This window comes from Buteo buteo, chromosome Z (genome assembly GCF_964188355.1).
Source record: "Buteo buteo chromosome Z, bButBut1.hap1.1, whole genome shotgun sequence".
Taxonomy (NCBI): domain Eukaryota; kingdom Metazoa; phylum Chordata; class Aves; order Accipitriformes; family Accipitridae; genus Buteo; species Buteo buteo.
In genome coordinates, this window is record NC_134204.1 from 26,955,922 (window position 1) to 26,965,686 (window position 9,765).

Here is a 9,765-nt window from a genome sequence, read left to right on the forward strand (position 1 = left end):
TTTGCACTTGTTATTGTCAGATAGCACTCCCAGAAAACATATGAATTAGTCCATGTGCCTTCCTCTGAGCTAGGACACAACTCTGGTCCTCTGGTCCTCTGCTGCGCTGTGCTTCCTAGAGGTCTCCAGGCTTACGCTCCTCTTCTGGGTCACCAAAGGCCTGGAAAAAATTAATCTATATTTGTATATCCTTGCCTCCACGGGTCAGCAGGACACCTAACCAAAAACCTTGAACAGGGAAGCTGCCAGTAAGTGTGCAGCTGGAATGTACTGCATGTGAAGGTGTATGCAACATTGGCAAACCAAGTTTCTGCCCATAATGTTACTTTAATAGTCCACGGTTTTACAGCAACATATGTTCAAAATTATCACTTCCAGAAAACTGCACAAGACTTAGGAGGTTTAACCAGAATGTTAAAAGAGCTCTTCAGAAAAATACAACATAAAAACGTTTTGCCAACTCTTTGAATGTATTTATTTATGTTTGGATTTGTGTAAGGAATTTCCATGCTATAAATTTTTATTAAAAACATGTCATTAGAAATAAATAGGACATTTATAGTCATAAACAAACCAGTAGTTTTTACAGACACTAATGTTGGGTTTCCTCTTACAAAAATGGAAGTGTATGCCACCATCTGATTTTTTAGTTTGTAGCTGATATAAAAGGATAAAGTTGCTGCATTAAGTTTATACTTATTGTGGGTTTCATATGTCCTCAGACTGGATACCCAGAGGGTTTGTGTCTGTCTTCCTAATAATATTTATATGGGAAACATAGCCTTCTGTTCTTGCTATTGATTTTGGATTAGGTAAATGAGCTTAAATACTGCAGAAAAAAATATTATGATAATAACAAAAATTAATAGAATTGTTGCTTTTTCCTGCTTGCTCATGGGAATGGCTGATTTGTATGAAAAAAGAAATATGCTTGTACCATAGAAAGACTCAATAATACCAGCTGTTTAAAGGAAAAATGCATTATTTTAATTCACCAGAACCTCATTTTCATTAGGTATGTGAAACTGTGTGACCTGGTTTCTCAGATACTAGGAAAGCAGAATTCCTCAATGCTGTTCTCCTTTCTGCTTTCTGTTTCCTGCAGATCAAGCTGATGATACTCAAATGTCACACGGTTGATGTGTTTGCCGCTGGAGACCATTCGCAGCACGGTATTGTCACAGCCAATCTTCATTTGCGCTAGTTAGGGAAAAAAGATATAGAGGAGATATAAAGATACAGTTATATGAGAGAGAGGGAAAAGAAATATATAATGTTGGGAATTACAAAGCACAGATACCTACAATTTTGGAAACAAAGCATATTTGCATGTAGTAATGACAAACCAGTGGTGGTATTGCTGACTAAATACTTTCTTCTGTACTTGTTAGTTTTACTTTACAATGGCTTCAATATTTAATCAAGTGTTGTAACCTTTACTCATGCAAATGCCACTCACTGAGACCTGCAGTCTCACCTACACATAGACATGACACAGAAGTCTGTACTTGTTTGCACTTGGGAAGGTATGCTACTGTTAGATAACATAAGCGTTGAGTAAGGGTAATGGCACCCTGTCCTTGAGATATCCAAAATTAACAATATTGAAATGTATTGAAATGAAACCACTCATAGAGGGATGAGTGGTTTTGTGTGTAAGGAGGTTCTTCACAGTAATAAAGACATGTGAAAGTCCCACTGTGACAAAATCAAAGGGCAGTGCCCAACATATGGTCTCGCTTTGGGGGAAATCAAGTATATCACTAACGACTTCTTTGGATGAGCCATTTGAGCGGGGGTTTGGCAAAGCCTGTTTCATTTGGGGAACTTGCAGCACCTTCCTAGTTGGAGGAGAAAGGTGGCCATTGGGAGAGTGGGACTGCCGAGATAGGATTTCCCTTCCTTCACACCACAAGGAAAGCACATTTTAATCTCATAGCAGTGCTCAGTATTCACTCAGCACAAGCGCTTGCCAGTTAAAGCTTTGAACAGTGCCTGGACCATTAAATTGCAGTGTGACGAAAGGCAAGGAAGACCACAGGGGTGAAATGCCTGGCATTTCCAGCCTTGTCGAAATGCCACTTCTCCAGTGCACCTGTCCATAGTCCCGACGTACGACCCGTTTGCCACAGGGGCTAGTCTGTCACATCATTGCAACACTTCATACTCTGCTGTATTGAATATTAGGGAAACTGGGAATTCTTATTTTTATGGGGAGAAAGAGGTCACTGACCTGGCACTATAGTAAAACAGGTTCAGAGCTCCTCCAGGCTTTAAAGCAGAGAGAGGGATCTCTGAGGCTTTTGGTGTGTTATGTGTTACTCCTACAGCAGAAAAGGAGTCTTTGGAAACACTGAGTAAGTAAGAAAAAACTCCTTAACTGAAAATGTAACCACTATGCCTTCATTCGTTATGAATTTCCAGGCTCATTTATCTGTTGACATTCTAATAATTGTGTGTGTCATAGGACAAGCATTTTAAAAATATGTAGAACTTAACCTTGTTATAATGATTACTGCAGGGGCAAGTGAAGGTGGTCGTAGGTGTGCTGTATCACCCAGCCCAGCCGCGGGCTCAAATAGCTTTAGCTCTCATGTTCTGCTACATGTGAAGTTCACCAGTCTAGCAGGAAATCCAGGTTTGGGGGGGCTCTGCACAACTCCCTCTGGTTAATTATTTTATCACATGGAGGTAAGTGGAAGAAGGAGTTCTTACCAGACCCATGAAAGGAGTGACAGAGATCAGCTAGTGGAAACATCTTGGATGGGTCTAAGCCAGTTCCTCCTAGCAGCTCTACAAAATCTCCCACTCCTGCACAGCCTGCTGATGGTTTCTAAAAAGACAGAGATTAAAAGTTAATCATCATTTATCTTCAAAAGGTAGCATTCTCTAGACATGATTGCAGCCAACAGTAGGTTTTAAACGTCCTCTGTGCTCAAACCTGTGAGAAATCAGGCTGTTCTCATCCTGAGCAGTACTACTTCAATTTGACATTAGTCGGTTAATTTCCTTAAGGGATTCCAAAGAAAGACCTAAGTAGGCTCTGTAAATTACTGACAAGTAGTTAAAGTGTTGATTCAGCTGCTTATAATGCAGATAAGCAATCTGATTCTGGATGCTTAGACATATAATCAAATTAATACAGACATGGGCTGCACATGTGCCCATACTCAGCTGGCAGGCAGGAACTTAAGTTCCACTATACCATACTTATTCCTAAGCAATAAGTGTTGTTAAAATGTCCTATTCAGGCAAAATATAATTTAAGTAAGAATTGACCAAAAGAGTAGTTTTGTATGATGACAATGGCTGTATATTAGACCCATAGTGTTCTTTTCCTGAAAATTAATGCTATTTGGAAAAACATCTTGCATGGACACCTTGTACACTTTTGGGCTGTCACCTATATGCTGCTATTTAAGTGCCTGATTTCTTTATCGTCCTCCTACTGTTGTCCCTTTTCTGCCTACTGCTGAATAAGTCCACTCGCCCATCTCACAAAGCCTGGTTTTCTCCCACACTACCAGTCCCTGTGAAGGACCTAGGCTGCCAGTCTTACTGGCAGCAGAAAACAAACTTTCTTGCTCCTATCCTTCAGGATATTTTGGAATTTGCACCTTCTTAGACCTCCCAGGCACAGGGTCCCACCAACAGCTCTTGTCCTCTCCTGTCCAAGCACCAAGCACCAAATGCTGTGGCCAAACCCCAGCCCCATGCTGTGCATCAGAGCAGATGGAGCAGAGGGTGCTCAGCATGCTGAGCAGGGAATCAGTTGTGAATATGTTTGTATTTTCTCCATGCTAGTTCGTCACTATCTGACCTGCATCTCCTTTCTCTGTTCAGAGTGGCTGCTGCTTTCATTAGCTTAAATACATACAGACAGCTCTCCAGGAGAGCATTCCTTTCTTTCTAATGAAATTCTTACCCTTTGTTATGGCAAGCAATGTTTACATGCATTAGTGGTACTTCACATGATTTGATTGCCTATGCAACATTACAGAGACAATAACGACAGAGTCAGACCCAGGTATCATCTCTGGGTGGAAACCAGAGCCCTCAGCATGCAAGCACATGGTCCAGAGCGCACATGCCTTAGCAGCCAGTGCCACAGGCTACCCCAGCTTCACCCCTTTCCCTCTCCCATGCCCAGGAAGTCTGCACATGGTAGTAATTTCTTAGGAAACAAACAACTCACCTTTAAAAAGAGGCCGTTTAGATGTCCCAGGATAAGATCAGATATTTTTATCACTACTGGGTAGATTATGGAGAAGCTGCAGTTTCTGTGCTGATGAGGAATGACCATGGTAAACCTTCCCGAGGGAGTCTGAGAAATGACATTGCAAGCTGGGGCACAGGAGAAGGTACAAGAGTTACTTGTGCAGTCATCACTGCATGTAGCAAAATGGTGTACTTTCAGTACTAACAAAGAACAGATGATTTAATTACTGAGAGTTACAACCAAATGCTGAAAAATATGCATATGGTGTTTTGTGGGGTTCTTGCATAGCATTTGTTTCCTAAAAATTCCCTGCCCATTGCTTACCAGGTAGCATGAGGTCTGGCAGAACTTGAGCATGAAGCCGTCAATGGGATAGCTAATACCCTAAACCCATACATCACGGGCTTATGTTGTCAAGGGCTCATACTGTTTGCCAGTTTGAAGGAGGCTAAATATAGATGCAGGCTTTTGTTTAGCTTCGACTGATTACCACCTGATATTGCCAGCAAACCCCTAAGTCCTATTCTGCTCCTCTTCACCAGAGTTCCCTACCCTGCAAAACATCCCATTGAAACTAGAGCAGTTACGTGCTGATTTTGCCTTAAAGTTCACACTTAATGGTTTATGTAAGGGAGTAGCTTATCATCTGTATGTGCAACCCAAGGGATCCTGCATGTGGACCAGGAGACCTGCAGCTGCCTCAGCAGGCTGGTGAAGGACACAAGCCACCTCCAGCAGCTGCACACAATAATCACACCCACGGGCATGAAGCCACACCAGAGTGGAGACCCAGCTTGCAGCCTTGTGTCTGAAGAGCTTGGAGTAAGGGCAGGGCAGACATGCCGTCATCTTCATCCTTTGCATGGTGAGGCAGATAAATCAGACTGGCCTGAAAAATGATTGTTAAATGTCCTGTTCCCTCTTGGAAAAACGATGCAAGTGACCATTATTTGTGCCTTGCCAGCTCGCAGGGGATCATATATCACTCATAACTATCACATAACTATTCAATATACTGGTTTTGCTGTTGAACTTTTTCAAATATTTTTTCCTAATTATTCATCCAGATCGAGAAAACACCAAGGTTAAACTCTCTAAATTAATACTATTTATTCTAGCCAAATGTGCTGGAATATGACAACATTAGATTGGAAGAGAACTTCTTTGAAAGAAAGAGCCTTCTGGTCCTGAATATTGAAGCCATGCCTAAGTTATCTCTTACACTTCACTTACTTTTGTTTTCTTGAGACACACACTGAACCTAAGTCAAATCCTCCACTGGAATTACTGGAGCTGTGTCAGTGCAGATAATGCCAGCAGGAGAATTTGATGCAAACCACACGTACATTTTACTTCCTGCCCCAAATGCAAGCCCATTTGATGATATGAAATGCAGACTTACGAAAGAGGTTGGCGTTTTTCTTGACTGTGACAGTAAAACCATTGCCTGGCTGGTGAATCCTGAAGAAGATCATTGCCACGTTCTGCGATGACCTGATGCTCCTCTGAATATTGCCACTTTCACAAAAGTCTACATATCTTTGGGAAGTGGGGAGGGGATGGTCCAAGGAACTGGGAAATTTCTCTCCTTTGAGTATCCAGCCATCAAATACCTACAGGGGTTCAATAATTGAAAACAAGGCTTTTCCTTATTGCTCTGTTAGCAGAGAACAGAAACATGAAATATTACAGACACTGTTTTATTTTGATACCAGATGGCTTGTTCAAAGCCACCAACTAAAAACAAAAATTATTTGTATTTATCAGTTTCCTAGCATTTAACTAATTACTGAAGCTTCAATCTGCATTTAGAAAAGGGATACATACAAATTTTAATGTTGTCTTTATTTCCTTCAGGTGAAAATTTTCATGAGCTTTTTTGAGAGAAGCAGCTCTTTTTGCTCCAGCATCATCACATTTGCATAATTTTTTTTATTTCTTTCTATTGCGATTTCATTGTTCCTAAGAGAAGTTTTTGATCAGCTTGATTTGGAAGCCACATGAAACATAAGTCACCCTCTCAAATTCTGGGCCTTAAGTCCATTGATCTGGCCTGTAGTTTTCCACCATCCATGTTTTGCAGCTTGTCATTAATGGCCCCAGAGGCCTTCCAGAGGTATTGGAATACAATAAAGCTTCAGGGAGGAATTACTGGCAGAGGTATTGCTCTCTCCTGCATCTATTCTTTCAGCTCATCCTAACTACTAGAAAGCAGAACAAATGCTGCCTGCTTGTCTGGACCTTAAGCAGCAACCTCTACAAATCTTTCCTTCACAATAAAAATAGCAACAATTTGCCCTCGATGTCTTCAGGGAAATGTGTCAGAACTAGAAATCTGTATTAACTCCAGTATAGCTGCACAGTTGCTGCCTTGCTGTTTCAGTTCCCTCCTAGCCGCTCTCACAGGGTAGGTAATTCCTTCTGTGCTCTAGTCAATGCTTTGAAAATCCAAGGACTGGATCTTGCCATCACTTCAGTGATTAATCCTAATGTGAGTATGTCTGGGTCTTCCTCATAGAAAAGCTGCAAGATCAGCCTCTGGATTTGCCAGAACGGTAAGTTTTCTGAAGTAATGAGACGTGGGTGCTCAGATTACACCAGGGAAAAGCTGCCTGTGTAAATACAATAGTATAATGCAGAAACTGGGGGCCCCATGATCAAAGGAAGGAAATCCCTATACCTCTACAAAGCCTCAAAGATCTCTTGGCATTTCTCTAGCCTCCGTAAGTGGCTGTAAGTCTAGGTACAAAATCCTTGGACACACAAGAGGCTGAAATCAGCTTCCCTGTATCAACATGGGGAAAGATCCCAGCCAGGGGTATGGGATGGAGGGACAAGTTTCCCCAGGCTAAAGCGAGATGGGGGCTAGCACCTCTCCCAGAAAGACAAGGAAAGGGCCGAAGGGCAGCTCTCCCCCTCCTCCTCCCCGGAGCTCAGCTTGCCGCTGGTCGGGCGAGGGGGGTGTCTGTGCTGTGCACCGACACTGCGGCATGGAAGGCAGAGCGCAAAGTGAGAGGAGCAGGCAGGGACCATCAAGGCTCCCCTTCTCTCCTGAACTGAGCTCAGGTCTTTGCCAACGCTCCTGCCTGCCAGCAAAATGCGCTGGTAAAGTTTTTTGACACTGGAATATAAACACCTCTGAGTCAGGAACCTCTTTCTATTCAGAGCTGACATCCTGTAAAGCTCTAGTGGGGCCATTTGAAAGAAAGCCTGCAATGATCCATTCATTAATAAGCTGATGCTAAGTGACCTGAGAGTGGAGGTCCTGGAGCAGCAACAGCCATTCAGAGAGCTGTATCATTATCTGCAGGGCTCGTGTGATTCATGGTGCAATAAGAAAACCCTCCTAACGGGGCTGAGTGGCTCAGCTTGTACTGACCAAACTTTTCAGTCTGTCTCCCAGGTATGGACAGTCAGTAGATGTGCCCCTGGAAAAGTTCAGAAGAGACAGTGCCATGTTTTGGAGATGGATCCTCAGCCTGCATCTGACTTTGCTTTAGGGGTGTGGTGATGGGGGGAGATGTACCCAAAGTGCCCCAGGGAGGAGGAACAGCCGTCCCAGAGACGGCTGCTTTGTGAAAGCCTGTCCTGCACAAAAGACCACACACATGCTCGTGCGCACACATGTTCACCTGCCCCTTCCACATGTACCAAATGTCTCACACATCAGATGAGAGCAGGGAAGGGAAGTGCAGCAGGACTTGCCAGCTTCCTACCTTCAAGAAATCCCCCCGTTGGCAGTCAATGTTTACAAAGTCGTAGTCTATTGTGATGAGCTCCTCGGGCTCCCCAATGAAGAAGGTCGCGCAGTGCAGCTGTGGTTGGTCTGCAGTGAAGGTGAACTGCCCCTCTATACTCAGCATGTCGATGCACCCTGCAGAAACAGAGACATGGGACTGCTGCCTCAGCCTGCTCGGGAGGGAGTGCCAGCTCCTGCGGCGCCAGGAAGGGGGGGAGCGAGGAGAGACCCCCACGCTGAGACCCGGCTGGTGGTGAGGAGAAGGAGACCCAGCTTGAAGCAATTACGAGCCTGCTGAGCATCGGAGTATGAATAGTAACTTGCAGGTGTGAGGACAAGTGTGTGATGGGGGGGTGCAGGGAGAGATGACATGTCGAAGCATTTCTGAGCAGAAGAAAACTCTGCGTGTGTATGTGCACAAGTGCACAAACACCCCATTCCTTCAGATTTCTTTCTAATCACAGCTTTTCCACCTGCCCCATCCCCTGGAGATGTGACCCTGCCCAGACACGAGTGGAAAATCCTCATCCTTCTCCCATTATTAGGGACCCTCAACTCTGAGCCCCAACCTCTTCTCAGAGGTTTGATCCCTCTGCTACAACCACGTTTTTTCTGAGATTTTAACACTTTGTCCTTCTTCTCCCCCACCTTGCAAAAAACACCTGCAGCTCTGTCACTCTGAAATACCCCCTTTCACCTCCCTAAGCCCCAAGCTCCCCCCAGGACTCTCCCACCCACTGATGGTCCCCACCAGATCACCAAAGAAACTCACGGAGTGACCGCCGGTAGATCTGCCCTGCAGACAGCTCTCGCTTCAGATCTTCACTGAGGAGTAGGAAGGGCTCATCTTCACCAGCATCCCTCACCTGGTGAAGGAAAGAGGGCAAGAAGAGGCTGGGACAAAGTGAAATACAGCCCCCTCCCTGCACCTCTGAAGAACAGGCACCAGCAGATTAAATCCCTCCTCCAGAAACAGTGCAGCTGTGGAAGAGCTCAGTCAGAAAGCTGCCAACCTGCAGTAGAGGGGAACAAACCTGGCACTGAAGAGCACAGTGCACAGCACAGTGCACAGCGAGTCTCTTAAATCCTCAGCAAAAATGCAAGTTTGAGAAAAGGGAGGATAAACAAATGGGAAGGGAATGGGGACGGAACTGTTGCATTAATGTTACCCAGGCGTAGGTTTAATGCGGGAGGAGTGGGAATAGGAGGGGAGGGAGGAAAAAGCATGATGCTCGCAAGCTGGGTGTACAAGTTAGAAGACAGTAGCTAAAAGCACAGCGAGGCGCTTTAGTCATCAGCCCCATTGCTCACCTCTAGGTATCTGGTTTCCCCCCTGGAGGCTGCCAGGAAGATGAGAACGAAGTGGCACTGAAACTGGAAAGCAGACGGCATGCTGACACCTCCTCTGGCGGCCCTCCCTCTCTCGCTGTGGCCAAGTTTTTCCCGGTCTGTGCCAGTAGGCAGGAGCCGCTGGGGTATCTTGGAGAGACTCTTTTTATAGAGCTGTTGGGAGGGGAGGCACTTGGTCCCCGTACTGATAGGGTAACCCATGGTAACTGAATTCCTCTCACAGTGACACAGTACGTGGGCATGACGAAGGTCCAAATCGCAGCCACAAATTTTCAAGCCGGTCGAACTCCCTTCGCTGGCAGATGTCTTTTCTACTTATCTGTCTGGCGGAGCTGAAAAGCTCTGGGGAGGAGAGCCCATCCCTGTGCAGCCGGGGCACTCGCACGGTGTGTTTATTTCCAGTTACTCCAAAGCAAGGAACGAGGAGCATCCCTCCCTCCTCCTCTTCTCCTGCTTT

General features: G+C 44.9%; 1 protein-coding gene across 2 annotated transcripts; it reads right to left on the reverse strand.

The window, feature by feature from the left end:
- Positions 1–321: 321 nt before the first annotated feature.
- CRHBP (corticotropin releasing hormone binding protein) lies at positions 322–9,397 on the reverse strand. Of its 2 annotated transcripts, none has more exons than XM_075019915.1 (7): positions 9,270–9,397; positions 8,731–8,824; positions 7,936–8,093; positions 5,622–5,832; positions 4,196–4,344; positions 2,716–2,833; positions 322–1,200 (listed from the first exon to the last, which is right to left on the reverse strand). In XM_075019915.1, exons 1-7 carry the CDS (start codon positions 9,348–9,350, stop codon positions 1,043–1,045), a joined length of 969 nt encoding a protein of 322 aa, XP_074876016.1. In that variant the 5' UTR covers positions 9,351–9,397; the 3' UTR covers positions 322–1,042. The 2 variants fall into 2 exon arrangements, with proteins under 2 accessions (XP_074876016.1, XP_074876017.1); XM_075019916.1 differs by lacking the exon at positions 9,270–9,397 and adding an exon at positions 8,993–9,135.
- Between the last annotated feature and the right edge of the window lie 368 nt (positions 9,398–9,765).